The sequence below is a fragment of the Lolium perenne genome, chromosome 4 (genome assembly GCF_019359855.2).
Source record: "Lolium perenne isolate Kyuss_39 chromosome 4, Kyuss_2.0, whole genome shotgun sequence".
Classification (NCBI taxonomy): Eukaryota; Viridiplantae; Streptophyta; class Magnoliopsida; order Poales; family Poaceae; genus Lolium; species Lolium perenne.
Genome location: NC_067247.2, coordinates 3,200,927 through 3,228,167, shown reverse-complemented (window position 1 = coordinate 3,228,167; position 27,241 = coordinate 3,200,927). Strand labels below are relative to the sequence as shown.

Below are 27,241 nucleotides of genomic sequence, written 5' to 3'. Positions count from 1 at the left end.
GTATATGATATGCTTAAATATATTTTAGTTGGGATTATGTTACCACCAAAGAAGTTGAGATTTTTCATATTTCTCACGTCATTCCTTCATAGACTTATTTAGTTTGAAATATTTATGAGAAATTACTATCAACATTGAATCCTTGTGTGGAACCGATATCCTTCCATATACTTTCCGTTGTAGTATGGTACTAAATAAATGATTCTTACATTGACCATATCCTTGGCATGCATATATATTATTTTTTATCAAACTCATATTGAATATTATTATATTATGAACATCGTTCGTCACATCTATGAATGCTTTGGATCATATCCATTTCTTACATGTAAAGATCTATATCCACACCTTTTTTTTATTGTGATCGCCAAATAAAAGAACCTTACAATGATATATATGTCTCTGTATGTTTCATAAGTTATCTCTTTATGTAAGATCTGTTTAAAGAAAAAAATATTTTATGTTACATGATGTTAAGACTTAATTTGTTATATTTAATTATTGTTACATTGCAATTTTCCTTCACAAAAATTAAGCATATGTAAATAGCATCTCACGACTCAGGAGGTAAGTGAAAACTTTGTTGAAATTCCATCAAGTTGTTACATTCCTACTGAACTACAGCAAACATAATATTTGTGTGCTTTCCTCGCATTGCTATGAATTATACAATTCAAGGTAGATTATATGCATCAAGAGTGACATATTATGGTCCTTTGAATGGGGTTTTCAGATTATATTTTGCTGAAAGGAATAGAAACTTCAATGTAGAAGGGTGTAAATGGGGATAATTATTGAGGATGGTTTCTTTCTCTTTTCAGGAATCAACAAGACATGCATACGCATCAGAAGGTGTGACATGTACTACGTGAGTTTTAATATTAGAAACATTTTTTATTTAAGAGATTAATTACTTATAAATTTGGCTTACATGGCTAACATATTGTCCATATTCTTCATTAAAATCTTATTGTAATCTTAAGATTGAAACATTGGTTGTTTAGTACGAGTTAACAAGACTAGCTGTTAGATTTATTTTATGATTTTCTATTCTTTACAAGTAAAGAATTATCTTGCAGGTTGATAATACATACATCAAACATTTTTTTTTTTGCTTCATCCTTTCGAATATATGTAGAAAAAAGTGCTATACATAAACATTTGGAATGGTTTATAGATATTCGTGTGAAATACGAAATTAAGTCACAAACTTTGAAGCAAGCTTATATTAGACCAATTTGGCACCACTTATTTTCCAACTTCTCTTCCATAAATAGATTTTGGTACCTGGTATATGACTTATGGTACCACCGCTCAACTGCGAGCAGAAGCTAGTTATGTTCCACCAGCCTTTTAGAGTTTTCGTGGGTTCATATGCCAATGTTGTGTTTCATTCTAGGAGTGGATCTTCATACTACTCATATTTTTATTTGTTTGGAGGATGAAGTTGGTCAATATACCACCTCATTATTCATTGCTAGTATGCTGTTAACATACTAATGACAATTTTGTGTCATCCCACCACTTCCAAAGATAACCATATGACACACCTCCCAGTTTCAGATGGGTTTCGTGAATCCAAGTAAACCTTTAATACATATAGCGTGGGCCTTCCACACAATAATAATAATATCTCACACCTTTATTTTACACTTTATTTTTTAACTTGATATATATACCTTCTAAGTCGGCATAAATTTCTTTTTTTTCCTATTCCTGGAAGAGAACATGAAAAGTTTGGGGAACTAATACAAAATTTATTGGATGCACTGAAAATAAACAATAAGTATTTCTAATAACTACAAGTTGGAGTTTCGACATATAGTACTTGCAATACATACACGTCTAACTTTTTTTACCACTTTGCAGGCTGCAGCACATGCATCATTTCCAGAAAAGCCCTACAATGAATACTACGGATTTGTTGCAACCATAGATGTGTATGGGTATAATATAACTAAGGGACAAATGAGCACATCTTCGATTTACATTTCTAATGTTGGAAATTGGTCAAAAGAAAGCTTCAATTCTATTATGGTTGGCTGGATGGTAACTAATTCTTTCTGACATGCAAAAAACATTTATAGTTAAGAAGTTGCAAGATAGCATAAATGGCCATATAAATTACTATAACTAGTTCATTTTTTGAGACTCTGGAAATGGTAATTCCTTTTCCTTTTTTTCAAGAACTATGAACTGCTATGTTATATCTAAAAAACATCTTATACTTTTCATAATATCAATAATGTTGGCTTTCCGTACTCCACCATGCACCTATTGCTTTTTATTTCACTATCCTATATTCCTCCCAAGCTAAAAATATCGCAATCCCGCCTCGGTTGTGTCCCATATATCTAACCACAAATGTCTCATTGGCCTTTCCATGCATCCTTCTATTCACTTCCATCATTATTGATGCCCACAAATAATTTTTGCATCATATTCCTCAAGTTTAGTTGCCAAACCTCGTCAACAACTACTACTACTATTTAAAATCAATCAAGTTATGTGAATCAATTGGATTTTTTTATATAAAGGTTGTAATGGACCAAGCTAAAGTGGGTAGTTGTTAACCCCACATTTTGGTCTTTGGTCCTAAAACACCACATTTATAAAGTGGAGTTGTGATCCCGTGCAGAAGCACAAGACAAAGATATATGCATGTTAATACCTAACTACCAAATCTAAAGGGGTGAGTTAAGGTGGTTAGAAGTTATTCACTACTACCGGCCACCGCTGATGTGGACATACCCAAATGGGTACCTCTCGTGACCATACCCGGTGCGGTCCAACCAAGGGCCCACGAAAGGATTGATCAGCCCAAGAGAAGCTGGGCTACACAAAGCACGCGAAGGCCCATGGACCTGGCGTGTGCAACAAAGACTAAGGTTGACTAAGGAAACTCCTACCTTGTGACCTAACTGGACACTGTAACCCGAGACATGGCTTCGCATATAAAAGCCATGCACAAGGGACAATACCCAAGAAAACCCTAGTTACGCTAGACCAATCTCATCGTAGCCATCTCGGTGATCTCTGTGACCCCATCGATAATACAAGCAGACAAGCAACATGTAGCGGTGCGGAGAGGTGAACCATCACCCCATTTATTCCACTATCCCTGGAAAAGAGGAAGTTACTACACAGCGTGCCCCGATTTTTGCGCACGCTGTGCCGACAAATCGGTCCCTGCTAGTCAGACTTCTGACAAAGGCCCACAAGCGTCATGTCCCATCGACCACTCAGGGAAGCACTCGAGTGCGCCATGATGTCATTCCTGGCGTCATGTCATAACTCCTCCAGCAGGAGTTGACAAGAAAATGGGCCATGCCCACAAGCGCCAACTCCATTAAATCCTCCAACATGAGTCGATAAGGAAAGGGCTGCACCCAGAACTTGGCTCGAGTTTCTCCTTGAGTTCTACAACTTGAATCTATGCACATCTGTAAGCACCTGCTCATAGAACCGTGGGCTACTCCCATTGGGAGTGCTGGTCGCGCACCTGATAAGAAAAATAACTTCACTTGTCGATTGCTTCCGCAACATCGATTTTTGCCTTATGTTTGGCTGTATTGAACTTCACACAACAACCTATATGATGTCGAGTATGGAGTCCATAAATCCTCAATTTCCCAGATCGCATCCGTTGTGAGATTGAATCTGGATGCTACATCTACGACGTAAAGATAATCCCTTTAGATATTATCTATTGACCAGTTACTCGCCTCCGCAATGCTCTACCAGTTAACTACCGTGCCTATGGCATGATGAAAAATCCCGACGGATGCGTTAGGTACTCTTTACATAAGTAGGAGCTCGATTCGCTAAGGCCTCCATGCCACGAGTCGAGTTATGCCTAGAATATACCGGGCTCGAGTCCGGGGACTCGAGTTTGAGTAGATTGCGTAGTTTTTTTTCCCAAGAGCAATTAACCGTTCCCGATCCATCAGATGTACCAGGAACGTTAATCGATATCCCTATGGCTTTAGAAACACATTAAATGTGAGCCTGATGCACTTCCAAGTCCACAACATCACCTTATAAATTTGTTGGCTCTAGACGATGCTCATAACGGTTTGAGTCTCTACGCGATTCTTCAACTCCCCTACACACTCAGGGGCTACTGATGTAGACATACCCAAACGGACACCTCTCGTGACCATAACCGGTGCGGTCCAAGCAAGGGCCCACATAAGGATTGATCAGCCCAAGAGAAGCTGGGCTACACAAAGCACCCGAAGCCCCATGGACATGGCATGTGCAACAAACACTAAGCTTGACTAAGGAAACTCCTACCTTGTAACCTAACTAGACACGATAATTTGAGACCTTGCTTCGCATATAAATTCCAGGAGGGGCCGCCAGGCACAAGGAACGATACCCAACAAAATCCTAGTTACGCTAGACCAATCTCACCATAGCCATCTCAGCGATCTTTGTAACCACGTCGATAATACAAGCAGACAAGCATCACGTAGGGTTTCTCCTTCAGAGGCCTCAAGCTGGGTAAAACTCGCCTCGTTCCTTGTGTGTTGTGCTTGTACACCATCGAAACCACCAACATGCTTTTTCCCCAAAACTCAAGTCCATCATGTATGGGCATTGGTGTGGTTACCCCACGTCAACCGCCGAGGGTTGTTCCGGTGAGGCTATTGGACGCTACTACCCCATAAAACTACACCATACCTTCACCAAGTTGACACTAGTCTGTCACTTTCATCATATATGTTAATTTGTCTCCCATCTATTGAAAGTGTTCTAATCACGATGTTATGTACTAGTGACATGTAAGCCAAACATTTTTTTCCAACATAATCACCTTAGTTAGCACCTAGAGTATCGATAGTCCATTCCACTTCGATATCACATAGCAATGGATTCTAGTTGAATTCTTCTTAGCATACATAGCCTGATTGGCTCCCACCTAGAATTATATGCTCACACCATAGCCCATGCACCTTTTCTTCATGTTAGAATAACACTTTTTTAATGAGTTATATGTTGGGAAGAACACGAGAAGTTTATTTGAAGCTACCATCTATTGTTGTAAGTCGGTGGCATTAAGAAGTTCCAAAATTTGTAAGACATAATTCAGTCAACCATTAAAACTAGGCATCTAATTATTTATCATACTACAATGAAGCATCCATTTGCAGTGGTGATTCGAGGAACTGATAAATTCCAATTGCACAAAATAAAATCATTCTTTCCAATAACATTCTAGAGTTTGCTAACTGTTTATATTTTCTTTTTTATATTGTAGGTTTCTCCTGAGAGATATGGTGATACATATACTCACTTCTACACTCGTTGGACTGTATCTTTCCTTATTTCTTTGTATTATCTAACTTTTCAGCTTCCATTTAATGACATTACCTGATTATACTTCTAAATAGAATGGATATGGAAGGAGGGGGTGCTACAACATGGATTGCCCTGGTTTTCAATTAGAACATGGATCGGAAATAACTCCAGGCTCTATTATAAATGGTGGTTCTATTGTTGGTGGGTCTGGTCAAACAATTACAATAAAAGTGATTAAGGTATGAAAACATTGTCTATTTTTTCAATACATTGATACTTAGATTTGATAAAGATTTAAGATTTGGAAAATCAATTTGGCTCCCCGGTTTATATGCTTCCTCTACCAAAAAAGCATATTTTGAAATGTCAAAAATATTTGACAAACAAATCTGCATATATATCTCCACAATTTATTTCCGTTTGTCAAGTTTCGCGAAAAATAGATATTTTTGTGGTCTCTATAGAAAAGAGAAAATTTATCTCGTGAAAAGTCTTATTTTAAGCACCGGATTTTGTCTTTTTTACACGCGCCACGTGATAAGTTGATTTTTCATGAAACAACTTTGTAAGCGCGTAGTACGTGGAGATGTACGTGTGAATTTTTTGTTTCAATTTTTTGAAATTTCAAAATGTGTTTAAGACATATTTCAAAATAAAAGGAGAATATCCTCCCATGTTTCAAAACATCGCTCCCAGTAAGATTTGACCTTTTAGATTCTATAGTACCTTTATATTTTGTATATATTTTGACTATGTATGCATTTCCAAAAAGGGTAGGGTTATTATTTGATCCGAACATATTTTGACAAGCCCAATCAAAACCATAGCAACCAGACACATGGTACATATAATGAGGAAAGTCATAAAAGAAGAAAAAATCACGTTTCCTGAAATTCAGGTTTTTAAAAGTGTTTCTCAGACACCAAAAATAGTAATGGAACGAATATATCTTCCAAGCGCGTGACAAATCATTTTGGTGGACTGTGTCGGCACTCTTTTCACCATTGTCTTCAACCATGATGTAAGATGATAAAACCATGCATGCACATTTTGCATAAATAAGTAATCATGTTTTTTTGTTTTGTTTGTTGAATGGCGCACCACCTATTTGACCTAAACATCACCCATCCAATATTTTCCACACATGCTAGGAATGGTATTAAGTTTTCTCGCATTTTATTATTCAATAACTTTTAATGTTGATAACAGGAGAAGTCTAGTGGAAATTGGTGGTTGTATTGCGGCATCAATGATGACACTCCAACAGCAGTGGGCTACTATGCTGCCAACTTATTTACAACATTAGCAACAAAAGCAAATTCCATTGCTTTTGGCGGAGAATCAATAGCCAAAGGGAATCTTCCAACTCCTCCAATGGGCAGTGGATCGCTTCCATCAAAAAATGCTGCATCATTTTTCAACATTCACTTTGTTGATCAGAATGGTCAAGCCACCCTTATACAATCAGACTTACCAGTTATTGCAAAAACTCCGAAATGTTATTATGTGTCACCAATAATAGGTGCCAAGTTTTTCTATGGTGGCCCAGCAGGCTGTGTTTAGCTACATGGGTAAACTATATGATGAGTTTTTGGTAGGACAACAAATATAATAAAACTGTGATGTTTTGTTGAGTTTATTTTGAGCATTAAAAAATGTGATCTTGAGCTACATGGGAATAGTATCACTCAATAAAACAGGCATATCAATCATTGGTTGTAATGTACATGATCTTATCGTCATATTTATTGATTGGTAAACACTATCTATCGGTGTCCGGTTGGAAACAATCCGTCGGACCTCTCCGATGCCATCAATTTCGTCTCAAATCAGTATCTTTGAAGGGTCCATGAATGAACAGAAAGATCCTACATTGGAAAGAGATAACACATAAATATGCTAATTCGAGCCGTATAGCCGATGAAACCTCACATAAATCCCATAAAAATCTCACTTCCCCCTACAGGAAAACTCACAATTTGGCCTCTAAAAACCATAACCCTAATGGTGTCCAAAAGGGAAAACATATAGAGAGAAGATGAGTAGCCCGTCAGAGACATTACCTGCATGGCCGTTTTTCCTCGCTTCATCACGATCGTCGCCGGTGGCAGCGATCAATCGTCGATCGCCATTGTCATCGCGAGTGCTCATAGGCACCTATCCTGCACAGCTACGGAATAGCTGGGCTGAAAAGACTGGGCCGACCCAAAGTAAACATGTACCAATGTGCGCACCCTCCTCGACCCGCCGTTCCCAGCCACACCTTGTCCACGTCGGGAATCCTTGTTTGGAAAGGAAAAAAAGGTTTGCTTTAGACTGGGATTGCAAATATCCGTGTGTTGATTACCGGGATTGAGAGTTTGGGGTCCGATTTAGCTTTCGTCCATAACTTCAAGCTTTAAAATGGACTTAACTCTTAAGATTACCAACAAAGAGATGGATAATGTTCTTTCTACAAAGGCACAACTCCATTAATTTCTACAGTTGTTATAACATCTGTTGGTATGCATGAAATCAGTTACTTCGTTTGGATGTCTGCATTGGAAGGCTAGATATTATATTGGGTTGAATGTCTAATACCCAGGATATTGAGATTGAGATTGAATATCAATATTTATGTTTGGATGTTTAGATATTCGGAACCCAGACTAGATATTGAGGTTGAATATCAAATTGTGTTTGGATGGTTAACATGTGGAATCGCAAATAAGGTTCTGTATTGGTTGCTGCTCTTCTGTCTCTTGTAAATCTTGCACATATAGTAGCACCTAGCCACGTACAGTAGTTATCCAATGAAATGGACATGTTCACATAACATGATATACGTGTGAAACTTGGTACAGCACAACCAAAATATCAAGTGGTCGTTGTGCACTTGATGCCCACTCTTTCAAGTGATATCGAGTGGATCTGAAAGGAGTTAGAAATCCAGGTCCATTCGTGTAACCAGCATCAACTAAGTAATATTTTCCTACGGCCAAGTGAAAGCGTCCTACCATTAGGTACGACAAATGCATCTTGGCGACTTGTTCTCATTGCATCACGTAGGACTCTAGAGTCTAATGCTGAACCCTCCCATCCAGGTAATGCATAAAGAAATTTCATGTTCCAGTCAACAACACCAAGCATGTTAGTGGTTATCGCTTGTTTTCTATTTCTGTACCTTCCTTGGTCAGCCACATTAACACAAACATCAATATGGCAACCATCTATCGCTCCAATTGCATTGCCGAACCACTTCCATTTGTAATCATTCGGAGCTTGAGTAGAAGGATCTGGCAGCTTAATGAACTCTCTATGGAGAGATAGAATGGCCGTTAACGCACTAGAAAAGTGTGAACTTATAGTCCATAAAGACCTCTTGTATTGTCCACGCAACAACCTCATTTTCAGGCCATGACCAACTATCAGCAAGAACATGGCAACCTTTTCTTCAACATTAACATACATACTGTCCTTTAAACCACACTTCTCACGCAACATAACCCACAAATCATGGAAATTTCTTTTTGTTAGACGAAGTTGATCATAGCATGCAACTTCGGTCCCGTCGTACATATCTTTCAACAAGTACTTTCTAAGAGTGTGCTTATGCTCATCGTCAGAAAAACTCCCTAACTCCCTCGGCATCCTTTGTGTACTAAGATATGCCATCGCAAGAAGAGTGGATTCAAAGTATTTTTTCGTCAACACAATCCTTCTCCTCTTTCTTCTTTTATTTTCTTCCATTATGTAAGAAACCAACTCTAATTCTTCCGACATTTTTCAACTACAGTGTAGATCAATTCTATTAGCACGACATCCAATTTGTACTACAATATTTGACAAGCAGAAACATTATATGTACACATAATTTAATTAAAAGCTTGCTAATTTGACCACAACATACAACACATTCACAGAGAACACATGGACAGCAGAGGAGGATGTCGGACAAGATAGGTGATGTTGGCATCCTGCAGAAACGTACCTCGCTTGGGTGCTGGACGCCGGCGATCACCGATCTTCGCGGGAGACAGCCGCCGGACGCCAAGGTCGCCCCCCCTATACATGCAGCACAAAACCAGATAAGATGGGGGAAGAGAGAGCAGAGACGAGATGGGGCGGCGAAGGAGGGATGGCTAGAGGCCAGAGAACACATGCGGATGTGGGCGGATGGGGGAGGAAGCCGGCGTACCTTCATCGCCGCCGCCAGGCCGGTCTTCCGCCCGAGCGGAGGTGTAGAGAACATAGGAATTGAAGCGGTGCGGGGCGAGGCGTCGAAGCGGTGCCTGGCGATGCGTCGAATCCGAATACCAATCGATGTCGAGCTAAATCCTTCGACATTCGGCCTCGCGTTTTTTGGCTGTGCGGGCCTCACGTGAATATTCGGCCCGAATAGCTACTTTCAATACGTAATACTACATAAAAACAGTTAGAATTGTGTATTCGGGACTTGAATCACCCGAATATCCAATACCACCCCCTCAATGTAAACATCCAAACGACATGATGAAAATTGTGATAACGAACAACTCAAAGAAGTCTCCCGCGAGACAAATTAATCGCTCCAGTGAGTGCGGGATAACCGCACGCACACAAAGCTCCCGCGTTCGCTCCTAATGGGCCGGTTCAGGTAAAGCCTCTTCTCCATATTTTCTTTTTTTTCTTTTCAAAAATTTCAAATTTGGTAAACTTCAGGTTTTTAAGAAAAACAGTATTCAAATTCGGCCACGGCCCATGTCGCTGCAGTATTACCGCATGCTAATGGGCGATGTATAGGTTTTCCGGTTTCTAGCGAGCGGGAAAACCCAGCTCACCCACATCGTGCTCCTGTCGTGTACCTACTTGGGCTTGGCCCACCAAGCAAGTTCGCGCGATTACCAGTTGACCTGGCATACGAGAAGCAAGTGAAGAAAGCAATCAGGGACGATCATGCACTATAATAAAATCGTTTACGCTAAAAATGATTCAGATTTTTTTTTAAAGTTCGATGGGAAAAACGTTCCAAATTTAAAATTGTTCATTGGTTAAAATAGGTTCAAATTTAAAAAAGAGTCCACTACGGAAAATGGTTCCAAAATAAAAAATATTTACCAGGTAAAAAGTTATAAATTAAAAAATGTCCATGATATAGAAATTGGTTTAGTTTTGAAAAATGGTTCTGATTTTAAATTTTGTTCACAGAATAACATAGGGTTCATATTTTGGAAACTGTTCATGATTTGAAAAAAGTTTCGGGTTCTAAAAGTTTTCGTTTAGGAAAAATATTACATTTTAAAAGTTGTTCAGCCAGTAAAATAAGTTTCAAATTTTAAAAATGGTTCGCTTGGTATAAAAATATTTAAATTTAAAAAATATTCAAATCTAAAAATGTTCACCTTTTGAAATTGTTTATGAATTTTGAAATGGTTCATAATTAAAAAATGTTCTCCGTGTAGAAAAATTTATAATTAAAAATGCTCATGATTTTGAAAAATATTTAGTTTTACCGAGTACAACAAAAAAAAAGAGAAAGAAAATGGGGAAAAACCGGGGAAGCTTCTTACACATCGGTACAAGGTTTCTCCATAGTTACAACCAAAATAGAAAATCAGCGAGTCGAGGTTCTTTCCTACTGTATCTGCTCCTAGTGTTCTTGTATTTCTATGCTTTTGGTTGTTGTATCCTTACTACTGTTTGAGTAATACAAGTTCTACTTTCAAAAAAAAAAAAAAAAACAGCAATCGATTTATTCGTGGAAGAGGAAAAAATGATGAGGAAAACAAAAGAAGAACTGGGTGCGATGGAGAAGGACACGGCGGCGAAGGCGACGGCGACTGCGGCGGCGGCGGCGGCGTCGAGGGTGTGCCGGCGGTGCAAGGCGAAGTACTTCCCATCGGACAACACGCCGCAGTCCTGCAGGTTCCACCCTTCCTTCTTCGTCTGCCGCCGCCACGACGACCAGAAGAGGTAGGTACAACCGTCGATTCCGGTCCTGGCTGCCATCCCCAGTCAGTCAAAAGATCCATCAATCGAACTGACCCTTAACCACGGCGCCGATGGTGCAGGTACTACGAGCTTAAGGACGGGGACCCGCCCTACGCCGCCAGGTTCTACGACTGCTGCGGCGCCGAGGACCCCGACGCTGCCGGCTGCGCCACCGCCTCCCATCTCTCCTACGACGACCCGGAGTAGCGAACTAGTACGCTTACTTCTTCTTCTTCCAGTGATCGTTCTGCTGTGCCATGCTCGCCTCATACGAAAAATACATGTTCTGCTTCCACTCTGTACTCTCTAGCTATGTACAGTAATACTCTGCAAGTGATCTGGATCATGTGAAGAAATAATCTACCCAATTGATGAAATAAAATGATTTCCCATAATATCACTCGTGCACCTTTGCACATACTTAATTCTTTCTGTGAATGATTATTCCTAGTCCTATCTGAACAGACATTGTGGAGCCTGGGTTGCAAAATTAGTTTGTCTGAACCCTACTTCCAGTGGTCTGGATTGTGTGAAGAAATTAAACAAGCCGATCGACGAGATTAAATCCAGACTCCTGCGCAAACTAAATTCAGGCTGCAACGAATTCAGCCCTGTCTCTGAACTGACGTGATGTTTTGCACTCAGAGCTGAGAACCAGATGTGGCAAATTAGTTTTTCTGAACAAGTCTGAAACCAGTACACTGTTTCTCAAGCGAACAAATTGCATCTACGCCTAGCAATAGCGCAGGGAGCGAAAGGGCCGAGCTTTGCTCTGTGCGTGCACTGACGGGAGACCAAAGTCTACTGCTTGTTGTTGTGGCTGTTCCTAAACCCTAATCCTGTCAGGTTGTTATAGGACAGGTTCAAACGACTTAATGATGTGAGAGCCGATAAGCTCGCGTGGATTTCACCCGACAACTCATTGTGTGATAGGTCGAGTGACTCCACTTGTGCCAAGAAGCCAATATTCTCAGGAATTTTTCCACTGAAGGTGTTCCATGATAGGTTCAGGTTCTTCAATTTGACAAGAGTGCTGATTTCTTCTGGGATGTTTCCGCTAAAATTATTATAGGATAAATCAAGATTCACCATATATATGACCTTTCCTGTATATAATCTCTCTTGACCCTTCGTGACTACCGTGAAATTCTCGGTATAGGTGGTAATATCAATCAAACCAGGGTACACTTCATGAACAAAGCTGAAAGCACCATTTAATGTATCATCTCCTTTCATTACTATCATCTCTTTCCAGTTAACAACAGATTTTGGTATGATCCCTGATATATTATTACAGGCAAGGTCCAAATACCGAAGATTAACTAGCTTCGTAAGCTCCTCTGGAATGTGACCATAAAACATATTCGACCTCGGTCGTAAGAAAGCCAATTATGCCAATTTCTCCCGGATCCATGTTGGCAAAGTCCCAAAGAAATGGTTGTGTGCAAGATGAAGAAAGACGAGTTGTTGGCAGTATTGGAGAATTGAAGGAAATTCACCTGAGAGGTTGTTGCTTCTCAAGCTTAGATTAAGAATACTAAGAGTTGTCATATTTGTTGTGGATGTATCAATGGAGCAATCAGGACTTGGTCCGGTTAGCATATTTTGGGAGATATCCAACAGAAGTAATGACCCCAATTTGCACAAAGAAGATGGAATGTTGCCAGAGATGGAGTTGTCAAATAGAAAGTGTTACTAGACTAGGTGCTCCAAAGTCTAATGGTAGTGGCCCAAGGAAATTATTTCTGCTAAGATCCAAGTCGGTAAGATCAATGGGAAGCTTAGGTATTGTGCCACTGAACTGGTTAGAACTAAGGTCAATCATTTGCGCTCTCATGAATTCCATTGTAGGTGGTAAGGAACCACTAATTTTGTTCTGTCGGCATATTCAGAATTTTTACCGTGGAAGCCGTTATCCAAAACCAATCTGGTACCATATCAGATATGCTTGTGTTTGAGATATCAAGATGCTCCACATGTATTAGCCATCTAAGCCATAGTGGAAATCTTGGCCCGAGAAAGCATGACCAAAGTTCAATGTCCGTTAGATTGGAAGGATGAACCCACGTCGAATTCATTGTGAAAGCTATGGCATTATTAGACAACCACAAAATCTCCAAGCTTTTTAGGCCTGATAAATGACCCTCATGTATGAAACCCTCGAGTTTATTGTAGCTCAGGTCCAATTCAGTTAGCTTTGTGAGCTCTCCTATCCATAGTGGCACAGGACCAATGAGCTTGTTACCACGAAGATAAAGCCAGATCAAATTTCTTAAAGGTTCTAGTTTGGTTGGTAGGCTCCCAGTCAAATTGCTTGAAGGTAGATACACAAATGTCAGCTTATTCCATGAACAACTAGGCAAGCGTTGGAAGAACTCTGTTATGGTTCCATTCATCATCTTGTTTCCATGCACAAAGAATTCTTCCAAGCTACATAGGTTCTCTAGGTTTGTTGGTATCATGCCCACAAGTCTATTCGTTGATAAATCAAGCTTTACTATGGAGGTCATATTACCTATCTCGTCAGGAAATTTGCCATAGAAACCATTAATTACGATACGTAGATCCTTAAGGCTAGTCAAACCCCAAAACTAGTTGGGTGTGATACGTGTATAGAAGCTATTGGCGGAAAGGTCAAGTGTTTCAAGAGATGTCAGATTTGAAAGCCGAAGTGAACCAGTGCTAGTTCCAAGACGGCAAAATCTAAGACAAAGAACTTTTAGAGATGGAAGCATGTTCAGCACTGGAACAAAATGAACAATTCTACTGAGGTTCACCTTGCTCAGATCCAGGAGCTCAAGGGAAGTTAACTTTGACAACCAGGTGATATCCGTGGAGTATGTGCTGGTGGCAAAACCTGAGGCTAGATTTAAGTATTATAAGTTGGAGAGATTACCCAAATGTGGTGGTATCCTTCCAATCAAGCCTGAGCTTGATAGGTCCATGTATCTTAACTTGTGGAGAGAACCCAGGAACCCTGGTACTTGCAACCCATCGAACCCATTTCAGGCTTGCAGCCGAGGCTGAGATACTGTAGATGTTGTAGACCAAGCAACGAGGAGCTAATGTTGCCTCCTAGCACCTGCGTGTAGTCGCTGCCGTTGCAACCACCGCCCCGGAGATCGAGCTTGACAACATGGCTGTTTCTGCTGCTGCAGTGAACGCCCTTCCATTTGCAGCAGTCATCGCCCTTCCCTAATGAAAGGATGTTTTTAGGGTCAGAGAGGCCTGCTTTGAAGTTGACAAACGCGTATCTCTCTTTGACAATACGGATGGTGACTGTATCGTTTGGATGGGCAGATGGTGATGATTCTACAAAGCTCTTGCATTGGTTGAGCAAGAGAAGGGCACCTAAAATCACTATATGAATGCTGGAGAGTAGAAACATGTCCATTGTTGCTTTGGCCATGGATGCACGTTCTTTTTGATGTAGGATACATACACTGTGATATGATATATATAGATTATAGTTGGAGAGGAAGTTTCTACGCTAGCATTTATGCGTGCAATAATAGTTCCCTAACAGTATGGTGTCTATGATGCTGACCTACCAGAATGTGATGGTCTAGAAGAAATTTCTACAGGTTACGTCTACTCCTCTCAACTTACTCAGATCTGTTCGTAACATCAGCACTAGTATCTAAAACACTACTAGATCCAGCGAGCTGCAATTTAGGATCACCCAGTGCGGTGCAGGCAAAGCATAAGAGGTAACTGCAACCAAGATGCACTGGACATCCACCGGTAATGTAACTGAAGTACGCAGTGATGAGCTCATTCTGCACGTGTAATTAATCTGTATCCCTGAACTTGAGGTATGTTTGTGTGGTGTCATGTGGTGTGGCAGCTTAGAAACACGGTTCAGAGCTCGATGCTTTCACTTGCTGCACCGTACCATCTTTCTCAGGGGATGCGGACGGAGGTCCTGCCGAGTACGGCAAGGAATCCACCGAGGCAAAAATACCATCTCTTCATGGACATAAATTATATCATAAAATGGCAAGATAAAAATCAAAATTTCGTATTAGCAGATGCTTGTAGGGACCTCTGTACTGTAAGTTCCTAAAAAAAAAGACGCATACCGGAAATCATCTCAAGTTCTATAATATCAGCTCTTTACCAACGGTGGGAGCAGGTTGTTGCGCTCGTCACTTCCATGGGTCAGTACTCCCTCCCTACCAGGTCTAAGGAAAAAGAGAGGAAACTTCGTGTACATGGACAAAATACGGTCTAGAATGGCCTTATGGCCACAAGTATCCTTTTCATGGAAACCCCTCTGGTATGCAAGTTTATTACAGCCGTAACTTGACATAGCCCCCCTGACGGTCCAAATCGCCGTGTCAAAGCATTCAGAGTCCCTATCTGCCGTACTAGTATGCCACTCAGTCTGTTGTCGCAGAACTAATCAATCTACAAACTCTTCCATTGAATGAATCAGTGATACTAGTATGCTGTAAAACGGAAAACCAAAACTGATCCCGGGTGCATATGCACCCGGTATGTATAAAACATATTTCAAAAACATAAAAAATTTAGGAAAAAAATTTAGCATGTAGAGGGACATGTTCTATGTGTGCACGTAAAGTTTCACATAAAACCGACAATTTTTATACCCTGTGTAAAAAAGACAAATAATGCCTCGAGAAATAGACTATTTTAGCACCAAAAATTTGTCTTTTTTGCACAGGGTACAAAACATCTTGATTTTTGCTGAGACAACTTTGTGAGCATCACTACAGGAATGGCGCGCTGCGCCGACGGCCGTGGCGTACGCCGACGGCCAAATGTCGGGGCCGTCGGCGTACTGCCCGGTCAGCCCAGCTGCTCGAAGCGCCCCTCGGCGTATAGCCACCCTCGGCACATGACACGCTATGCCGAGGGTGGCCCTCGGCGTATCGGCGGCCCTCGGCATAGGTTGAGGGTGCGACCCCGTCCCATCGCCCCGCGGCCATGCCCTAACGGGACCTTGACGGCGTGAAGCCTATGCCGAGGGCCACCGTCGGGGTAGCTGAAGCCAATTTCTCCCGCCGAATCCTCCCGCCCCTCCCGCCAAAATGACGTCAGCTGTCTAGCCTATGCCGAGGGGCACCGTCGGCTTAGCATCCATCTTTTTTTTCCTTTTTCCCGCCCATTTCTCCCGCCCAATCTTTCCCGCCAATTTTTCCCGCCATTTTCTCCACTTGACTTTTCTCGCCGTTTCAGCCCCTCGCCTCCCTATATATACCCATGTGTTCTTCTCCAACAAAACACCACCACCAGCATGGTGTGGTGTTGTTTGTCTAATGTTGTACCCCCGGGGTCTTTCGGCTACACGCACATGCGCTGACGGCACTTAGGCATGTCCTGGACGTATAGGGCAGAACTCACCGGTGGGGTGAACCGGAGGAAAACCTTAGATAGCATGGATCCATACTTGCCACCACATGACCTAAAACAAAGGAAAAAAGTCCATTGCTAACCCTAACTCTAACCCTAACCCTAACCCTAGGCGTAGATTTGCGGGGTCCCCGCCCCCTAGGGTTTCCCTAGATACAAACCACCGGAGCGTCCGAATCGCTGGAAACTCCTGCTACGGCTCATCCGGGGCCTATTTCATTCCAAACCTATGGTTTCCATGTGCATATGTCCTAAACAAAGCAAAGAAATTAAAAAAATCCATTGGTGAACCCTCGCACGAAAAAAGCTATAGGGGTAGATCTGCAAGGTCCCCGGCCTAGGGTTTCCCAAGATACAGATCACCGGAGCGTCGGAATCGCTTGAAAACTTGCATTTGTCCCTAACAAATGTGTACAAGTGTGATGTAAGGTTTGTCTAACCTTGCATGTACCCCGCGTTGACGATTTCCGCATACATGGGCCGACACTTGGTAAAATCCAGGATTTGTATGTGGAAACTCCTGCTACGGCTCATACTGTGCATATTACATTCCAAAACTATCGTTTCCATGTGCATATGTCCTAAACAAAGCAAAGAAAATAAAAAAATCCATTGGTAAACCCTCGCACGGAGAAAGCTATAGGGGTAGATCTGCAGGGGTCCCCGCCCTAGGGTTTCCCAAGATACGGATCACCGGAGCGTCGGAATCGCTTGAAAACTTGCATTTGTCCCTAACATATGTGTACAAGTGTGATGTAAGGTTTGTCTAACCTTGCATGTACCCCGCGTTGACGATTTCCGCATACATGGGCCGACACTTGGTAAAATCCAGGATTTGTATGTGGAAACTCTGCTACGGCTCATCTCGTGGCCTATTTAATTCCAAACCTATGGTTTCCATGTCCTTATGTCATAAACAAAGAAACGAAATTAAAAAATCCATTGGTAAACCCTCGCACGGAAAAAGCTATAGGGGTAGATCTGCAGGGTCCCCGCCCTAGGGTTTCCCAAGATACGTACTATCGGATCGTCGGAATCGCTCGGAAAACTTGCATATGCCCATAACATATGTGTACAAGTGTGATGTAAGGTTTGGCTAACCTTGGATGTACCCGTTGTTGACGATTTCCGCATACATGGGCTAACACTTGGTAAAATCCAGGATCTGTATGTGGAAACTCTCGCCACGGCTCAAATGGAGCCTATTTTATGGTAAAGTATGCCCAACCTATGGTTTCCATGTACATATGTCCTAAATAAACCAAAACAAGTAAAAAATTACATTGGTAAACTCTCGCACGGAGAAAGCTATAGGGGTAGATCTACGGGGTCCCCGCCCTAGGGTTTCCCAAGATACAGATCACCGGAGCGTCAGAATTGTTGGAAAACTTGCATCTGCCCCTAACATATATGTACAAGTGTGACGCATCATTTTATGTGCTAAATGTTTTCCGTTTCACGCGTTGGCGGACGGGTGCACGCGCGCGCCCGGTACGGCCATACCGCATGTCCCGTTGGCCCCGTTTTGCGCAGTTGGCAAAGCAAACGGAGCCAAAAAATCGAGCGGAGCCGCGTGGCGTCATTTTATGTGTCCTAGTAACCACCGCAAAAGACGGAACTGGATACGGCAATTATCTTGGAGAACCCTTCACGAACAGGGCTATCTCGTCCGGAGTTCTATGGCTTTTAGGGGAAATGAGTAGGAAACGGCCCGTTTCACCACATAGTTTGTCGGAACGAGGCCATATTTGGCACGTGCGTGGGCCTTAGGATGGGAAGCAAGGCCCCGGTCGCGGATTTCCAATCCGAACCACGGGCGATGGTTTTTCCATTTTCGGGGTGCCGGAAGGGCTTTTTTTTGTGAAGCAGCTACATGGTGCGCATTTCAGTATCGCGCGGGACCTCCGCGCGGCGGTAGGATACCTCCTACGCACCACCTATCACATGCCATATGCGCGCGGAAGCCATCTGGGAATCCCACCCGCTTCCTGCGGTGCCCCGCCGAATCCGCTGGAAACTGTCCGGATTTGAACTGGGGCGACACTTTCCTTCGCTCAATAAATGGAGGGAAAAATGTTTTTAGGTCTAGGACGCGTCATTTTATGTGCTAAATGTTTTCCGTTTCGCGCGTTGGCGGACGGGTGCACGCGCGCCCGGTACGGCCATACCGCATGTCCCGGCGGCCCCGTTTTGCGCAGTTGGCAAAGCAAACGGAGCCAAAAAATCGAGCGGAGCCGCGTGGCGTCATTTTATGTGTCCTAGTAACCACTGCAAAAGACGGAACTGGGATACGGCAATTATCTTGGAGAACCCTTCACGAATGTGGCTATCTCGTCCGGAGTTCTATGGCTTTTAGGGGAAATGAGTAGGAAACGGCCCGTTTCACCACATAGTTTGTCGGAACGAGGCCATATTTGGCACGTGCGTGGGCCTTAGGATGGGAAGCAAGGCCCGGTCGCGGATTTCCAATCCGAACCACGGGCGATGGTTTTTCCATTTCGGGTGCCGGAAGGGCTTTTTTTGTGAAGCGGCTACATGGTGCGCATTTCACGCTCGCGCGGGACCTCCGCGCGGCGGTAGGATACCTCCTACGCACCACCTATCACATGCCATATGCGCGCGGAAGCCATCTGGGAATCCCACCCGCTTCCTGCGGTGCCCCGCCGAATCCGCTGGAAACTGTCCGGATTTGAACTGGGGCGACACTTTCCTTCGCTCAATAAATGGAGGGAAAAATGTTTTTAGGTCTAGGACGCGTCATTTTATGTGCTAAATGTTTTCCGTTTCGCGTTGCCGGACGGGTGCACGCGCGCCCGCACGGCCATACCGCATGTCCCGGCGGCCCCGTTTTGCGAGTTGGCAAAGCAAACGGAGCCAAAAATCGAGCGGAGCCGCGTGGCGTCATTTTATGTGTCCTAGGAACCACTGCAAAAGACGGAACTGGGATACGGCAATTATCTTGGAGAACCCTTCACGAACAGGGCTATCTCGTCCGGAGTTCTATGGCTTTTAGGGGAAATGAGTAGGAAACGGCCCGTTTCACCACATAGTTTGTCGGAACGAGGCCATATTTGGCACGTGCGTGGGCCTTAGGATGGGAAGCAAGGCCCCGGTCGCGGATTTCCAATCCGAACCACGGTCGTCGGTTTTTGCTTTTTGGGGTTGACTTAAGGGGCTTTTTTTGTGAATCAGCTACATGGTGCGCATTTCAGTATCGCGCGGGACCTCCGCGCGGCGGTAGGATACCTCCTACGCACCACCTATCACATGCCATATGCGCGCGGAAGCCATCCGGGAATCCCACCCGCTTCTGCGGTGCCTCGCCGAATCCGCCGGAAACCGTCCGGATTTGAACGGGGCGACACTTTCCTTCGCTCAATAAATGGAGGGAAAATATTTTTAGGTCTAGGACACGTCATTTTATGTGCTAAATGTTTTCCGTTTCGCGCGTTGGCGGACGGGTGCACGCGCGCCCGGTACGGCCATACCGCATGTCCCGGCGGCCCCGTTTTGCGCAGTTGGCAAAGCAAACGGAGCCAAAAAAATCGAGCGGAGCCGCGTGGCGTCATTTTATGTGTCCTAGTAACCACTACAAAAGACGGAACTGGGATACGGCAATTATCTTGGAGAACCCTTCACGAACAGGGCTATCTCGTCCGGAGTTCTATGGCTTTTAGGGGAAATGAGTAGGAAACGGCCCGTTTCACCACATAGTTTGTCGAACGAGGCCATATTTGGCACGTGCGTGGGCCTTAGGATGGGAAGCAAGGCCCCGGTCGCGGATTTCCAATCCGAACCACGGGAGATGGTTTTTCCATTTTCGGGTGCGGAAGGGCTTTTTTTGTGAAGCGGCTACATGGTGCGCATTTCGGTATCGCGCGGGACCTCGGCGCGGCGGTAGGATACCTCCTACGCACCACCTATCACATGCCATATGCGCGCGGAAGCCATCCGGGAATCCCACCCGCTTCTGCGGTGCTCCCGCCGAATCCGGAAACCGTCCGGATTTGAACCGGGCGACACTTTCCTTCGCTCAATAAATGGAGGGAAAAATGTTTTTAGGTCTAGGACGCGTCATTTTATGTGCTAAATGTTTTCCGTTTCGCGCGTTGCCGGACGGGTGCACGCGCGCGCCCGGTCCGGCCATACCGCATGTCCCGGCGGCCCCGTTTTGCGTAGTTGGCAAAGCAAACGGAGCCAAAAAATCGAGCGGAGCCGCGTGGCGTCATTTTATGTGTCCTAGTAACCACTGCAAAAGATGGAACTGGGATACGGCAATTATCTTGGAGAACCCTTCACGAACAGGGCTATCTCGTCCGGAGTTCTATGGCTTTTAGGGGAAATGAGTAGGAAACGGCCCGTTTCACCACATAGTTTGTCGGAACGAGGCCATATTTGGCACGTGCGTGGGCCTTAGGATGGGAAGCAAGGCCCCGGTCGCGGATTTCCAATCCGAACCACGGGCGATGGTTTTTCCATTTTCGGGTGCCGGAAGGGCTTTTTTTGAAGCAGCTACATGGTGCGCATTTCGATATCGCGCGGGACCTCCGCGCGCGGTAGGATACCTCCTACGCACCACCTATCACATGCCATATGCGCGCGGAAGCCATCTGGGAATCCCACCCGCTTCTGCGGTGCCCCGCCGAATCCGCTGGAAACTGTCCGGATTTGAACTGGGGCGACACTTTCCTTCGCTCAATAAATGGAGGGAAAAATGTTTTTAGGTCTAGGACGCGTCATTTTATGTGCTAAATGTTTTCCGTTTCGCGCGTTGGCGGACGGGTGCACGCGCGCGCCCGGTGCAGCCATACCGCATGTCCCGGCCCCCGTTTTGCGCAGTTGGCAAAGCAAACGGAGCCAAAAAATCGAGCGGAGCCGCGTGGCGTCATTTTATGTGTCCTAGTAACCACCGCAAAAGACGGAATTGGGATACGGCAATTATCTTGGAGAACCCTTCACGAACAGGGCTATCTCGTCCGGAGTTCTATGGCTTTTAGGGGAAATGAGTAGGAAACGGCCCGTTTCACCACATAGTTTGTCGAACGAGGCCATATTTGGCACGTGCGTGGGCCTTAGGATGGGAAGCAAGGCCCGGTCGCGGATTTCCAATCCGAACCACGGGCGATGGTTTTTCCATTTTCGGGGTGCCGGAAGGGCTTTTTTTGTGAAGCAGCTACATGGTGCGCATTTCAGATCGCGCGGGACCTCCGCGCGGCGGTAGGATACCTCCTACGCACCACCTATCACATGCCATATGCGCGCGGAAGCCATCTGGGAATCCCACCCGCTTCCTGCGGTGCCCCGCCGAATCCCAAGCACACTGTCCGGATTTGAACTGGGGCGACACTTTCCTTCGCTCAATAAATGGAGGGAAAAATGTTTTTAGGTCTAGGACGCGTCATTTTATGTGCTAAATGTTTTCCGTTTCGCGCGTTGGCGGACGGGTGCACGCGCGCGCCCGGTACGGCCATACCGCATGTCCCGGCGGCCGTTTTGCGATTGGCAAAGCAAACGGAGCCAAAATCGAGCAGAGCCGCGTGGCGTCATTTTATGTGTCCTAGTAACCACTGCAAAAGACGGAACTGGGATACGGCAATTATCTTGGAGAACCCTTCACGAACAGGGCTATCTCGTCCGGAGTTCTATGGCTTTTAGGGGAAATGAGTAGGAAACGGCCCGTTTCACCACATAGTTTGTCGGAACGAGGCCATATTTGGCACGTGCGTGGGCCTTAGGATGGGAAGCAAGGCCCCGGTCGCGGATTTCCAATCCGAACCACGGGCGACGGTTTTTCCATTTTCGGGGTGCCGGAAGGGCTTTTTTTTGTGAAGCAGCTACATGGTGCGCATTTCAGTATCGCGCGGGACCTCCGCGCGGCGGTAGGATACCTCCTACGCACCACCTATCACATGCCATATGCGCGCGGAAGCCATCTGGGAATCCCACCCGCTTCCTGCGGTGCCCCGCCGAATCCGCTGGAAACTGTCCGGATTTGAACTGGGGCGACACTTTCCTTCGCTCAATAAATGGAGGGAAAAATGTTTTTAGGTCTAGGACGCGTCATTTTATGTGCTAAATGTTTTCCGTTTCGCGCTTCGGACGGGTGCACGCGCGCGCGCCCGGTACGGCCATACCGCATGTCCCGGCGGCCCCGTTTTGCGTAGTTGGCAAAGCAAACGGAGCCAAAAAATCGAGCGGAGCCGCGTGGCGTCATTTTATGTGTCCTAGTAACCACTGCAAAAGACGGAACTAGGATACAGCGGATTCGGACAAAGGGGTAGACCGCCAGATCTAAAGGGTAGACCGCGCACTTTTTCCCACAGCTGCAGGAAGCATGAATTGCTGCGCGTTCATTAGCTTTTGAATCACACAAATGCGGGAGGTCTAACGGCCGGAGGTAATTAAATCGCCACGCGTCCCGGCGGCCCCGTTTTGCGCAGTTGGCAAAGCAAACGGAGCCAAAAAATCGACCGGAGCCGCGTGGCGTCATTTTATGTGTCCTAGTAACCACTGCAAAAGACGGAACTGGGATACGGCAATTATCTTGGAGAACCCTTCACGAACAGGGCTATCTCGTCCGGAGTTCTATGGCTTTTAGGGGAAATGAGTAGGAAACGGCCCGTTTCACCACATAGTTTGTCGGAACGAGGCCATATTTGGCACGTGCGTGGGCCTTAGGATGGGAAGCAAGGCCCCGGTCGCGGATTTCCAATCCGAACCACGGGCGATGGTTTTTCCATTTTCGGGGTGCCGGAAGGGCTTTTTTTTGTGAAGCAGCTACATGGTGCGCATTTCAGTATCGCGCGGGACCTCCGCGCGGCGGTAGGATACCTCCTACGCACCACCTATCACATGCCATATGCGCGCGGAAGCCATCTGGGAATCCCACCCGCTTCCTGCGGTGCCCCGCCGAATCCGCTGGAAACTGTCCGGATTTGAACTGGGGCGACACTTTCCTTCGCTCAATAAATGGAGGGAAAAATGTTTTTAGGTCTAGGACGCGTCATTTTATGTGCTAAATGTTTTCCGTTTCGCGCGTTGGCGGACGGGTGCGGTAGGAGGAGGAGGACGAGGACGAGGACGAGGACGGGGACGAGGTGGTGGAGCTGGAGGTGGCTTGGGAGGAGGTGGAGGTGGAGGTGGAGGTGGAGGTGGAGGTGGCTGGGGAGGACCGGACTTTGAGCCACCACCCTCGGCTTCAGGCGACGTTGCTTCCGGGTTCTTTTTGGAGGGGACGTCTAGAGAGGAGGCGGAGACGGAGTCTAGAGCCGAGGAGGACTCTAGCCGCGGGTTTGAGACTCCGGAGGAGGATGGGCGGCCGAAGGCACTGAAGATTCGTGGGGAAGCGAGAGTCCCCGACGAGAGGAAGGAGCCTAAGACCCATGAGGCGAAGACCCTTATAATTCCTGCTGGCACTGAGTAAGTGTACTAATTTGGCAATTTCGATTTTCATGTACTAATGTTTGATTTTCATGTACTAATGTTTGATTTTCATGTGCTAATGTTTGATTTTCATGTGCAGCAATTGGATATTTCCTCCGGGGGTCAAGGGGCGCCTGCCTAGCAGCATGATTGGAGCTTTGCTTAGGAAGTTCTGGCCGGGCAAGTACTATCCCCTCGGCACTGTCCCAGCTGGCGAGAAGAAGCTAGCCACTACTTGGACGGACTACGAGAGTGCCCCTGGCGTAGGCTTCCCGACGGCTGCTGAGGCCGTGATGAGAAAGTTTTGGGTAAGACATATTTTCTCGAGCTTCGTTCATATTTGATGACCCCAATGTTCTAACTCATGAATCTCACAATTGTTTTTTGCATGATTGAAGTGTTTTTATCGTGTGGCGCCCGAGGTTGAGGAGGCGGCCGCGAACAGGACTTTGCGGGCGACTTGTGAGAGGTTGACACCGCAGTGTGGTACAACCAAAGGATCACGTCCGCGGGTCACTTCGGGCAGAGAGAGGCGAGAGGGTCCATAAGCCGGACATTGTCGGTAAGAATGCTAAGGCCGAGTACGAGATGACGGTGGAGGACTACATGTCGGTGAGTAAAATGTCAATGAGATTCTACATTGCTACTAAGTTGCGATTGCATTAGATTGAGTTGAGTATTGCATTTTCAGGTTATCCCCGATTGGGCCGAGCCGCATGCCGAGGCATGGGAGGAGATGGTTAGGACGAGGTGGCTCAAGATGGACGAGGACTTTGTAGCCGTGGCGAGGCGGAACGCGGAGAACCGAGGCGACGGTGGCACACACTGTGGGGGAAACCTCAGCTACGAGCGCTACAAGGGGAAGACGGTATGTATACATTTTATTTTCCTTCAGGTTCAAAGTTGGTACTCACAACATTTCCTTTCGCGATGCGAGAGGGCCGCGTTAGGACCCGAGGAGGAGATGTCCGACCTCGAGATATACAACAAGATGCGGCTTAAGAAGCCCGATCTCTCGCAGCCTCAGCCCTCGCTCCCCGAGTACTTCGGCACCTACGCCGAGGACGTCGAGAACTCTGCGAGATGGTGAGGCATCGTCACCCGGAGGTGGATGACCCCATGAGCGCGGAGGTCGACGAGGAGTCGTTGGTCCTGTCGTCCGGAGGGTTGCCGCATGGCCGTCTCGCCATGCTGAACAAGGCCGTCAAGCATACCCTCACCACGACCTTCACGCGTCTCAAGGCGGGACTCACCAAGGACAGCCCCCCTCTCCCGCCTCGTCGCCGGGCTCGGCAACAACCCGCATACGACGTAAGTTTCCCTCATTTCCATCCTCTTTCCGACTTTCGTTCATACATTGCTAAGTGCTAACGAGACATGAATTTGTGAAATTGTAGCCTGACTTCGAGGCGGCCTACGTGGCCGCTCATCAAGAATATCAGATGGCCTTCAACCAGCACCAGCAGCAGTTCATGGAGTACATGGCATATATACATGTAAGTTCCAACCTTTGTTTTCGCAAATGATGACAAGTCCCACTTTCCCCTAGTTTGATGCTTCATTTCTGCAAAGACTGACATGTAAACTATCTTGCAGGCGTCGTTTGTGGCCAATCAAACTGGACAGACAGCGGATTTAGGGCCGATGCCTCTCTTTCCGGGGCCGGCGCCAAACATGCCATCGAAGGAAAATTTCGCTGCGGAGTACTATGGGAGAACAACGGTAAGTTCTTCGCCAAACCGAATACTACGGCTTTCCTTTGCCTCGCAAATTGCTAACATCTCGGGAACATGTGTGTAGGGAACGGGATGTTCCGGAAACCAGGGTGGTGGGAGGGACATGACACCGGTTCATCATGGTGGTCCTTCTCCCGGTGCTACACCCGGTACTTCTCCCGGTCCTTCTCCCGGTGGTTCTTCCGCAGCTTCTACCGGAAGGAATCGGCCTGGGCCGGTGTCTAGCGGCGACGAGCTCCTCTAGTAGTCCCATGTATCTTATGCACACTATGGCACCATGCATGTATGCACACTATGGCACTATGTATGCATCCCATGTCACTATGACACTATGTATGCAACCTATGGTACTATGACACTATGTATGCACTTGATGTTATATGTATTTGCACTTCATGCCTATGAATTTCATGTGAATTATATTTGCTTGTGTATCCTGTCAAATCTGGAAAACGCGCGAAACAGCAAAAAACGAAAAAAATGAACCAAATTGCACCCTCTACGCCGACGGGTCTACCCTCGGGGTAGCTCCCAGGTTCCACCAGGGCGCGCCACGCGTCCAGAAATGGACCAAATGGTCGCCCCTACCCCGACGGTGAGGCCCTCGGCGTAGCGTCCGCCGCCCAGGGATGCCCAGGCCGCGCCACGTGTGCAGGTACCCCGACGGGGAGGCCCTCGGCGTACCGTCGCCCAGGGACGCCCAGGCCGCGCCACGTGTGGAGGTACCCCGACGGGGAGGCCCTCGGCGTACCGTCGCCCAGGGATGCCCAGGCCGCGCCACGCGCCTCCGTACGCCGACGGGGCGACGCTCGGCGTAGCGTCCGCGTAGAAGCGGCCAGGAGGCGCCACGTGCCTCCATACGCCGACGGGGCGACGCTCGGCGTAGCCCAAACGGACGTTAGCCGGACGGCGCCGGTCACCGTGCTACGCCGAGGGTTGCGACGCCGACGAGCGGTTCCAGCCGTCGGCCCTCTGCGGCTACGCCGACGGCGGCCTCTACGCCGAGGGCCGCGTGTGCTCTGCCGAGGCCTATCTTCCCCGAGGAGCTACGCCGAGGGGGCCCGTCGGCGTATCGTACGCCGAGGGCAAGCGCGTGCTACGACGAGGGTCGAATGCCGTCGGCATCTACCGCGATTCCTGTAGTGCATGTAACATGTCAAGGTATACATGCGGCATTTTTATTTATATTTTTTTGATATTTGTAAATATATTTAATATGTATTTCAAATAAAGGGTGCATATGCACCCGGGTGCAGAAACACCCTGTCCGCTGTAAAAGCACTAAGCAATTCAGCAGTAGTGTTTCATTGTACACACCACCAAACTACTTACTACTCAGTTTTTCTTTTCGAAAAGGGGCATGCCCCGGTCTCTGCATCGACTAATGCATATGACCTTTTATTTCATTATTGAAAGTTTCAGCATTTACAGTTTATGGATGTGCAATGCAT

General features: G+C 46.0%; 1 protein-coding gene and 1 pseudogene across 1 annotated transcript; one reads left to right on the top strand and one right to left on the bottom strand.

The window, feature by feature from the left end:
* The first annotated feature begins 10,973 nt into the window (after positions 1-10,973).
* Positions 10,974-11,651, top strand: LOC127349368 (uncharacterized). Its single transcript, XM_051375108.2, has 2 exons — positions 10,974-11,238; positions 11,337-11,651. Exons 1-2 carry the CDS (start codon positions 11,039-11,041, stop codon positions 11,461-11,463), a joined length of 327 nt encoding a protein of 108 aa, XP_051231068.1. The 5' UTR covers positions 10,974-11,038; the 3' UTR covers positions 11,464-11,651.
* Positions 11,645-14,700, bottom strand: LOC127349367 (receptor-like protein EIX2; annotated as a pseudogene).
* Positions 14,701-27,241: the final 12,541 nt, after the last annotated feature.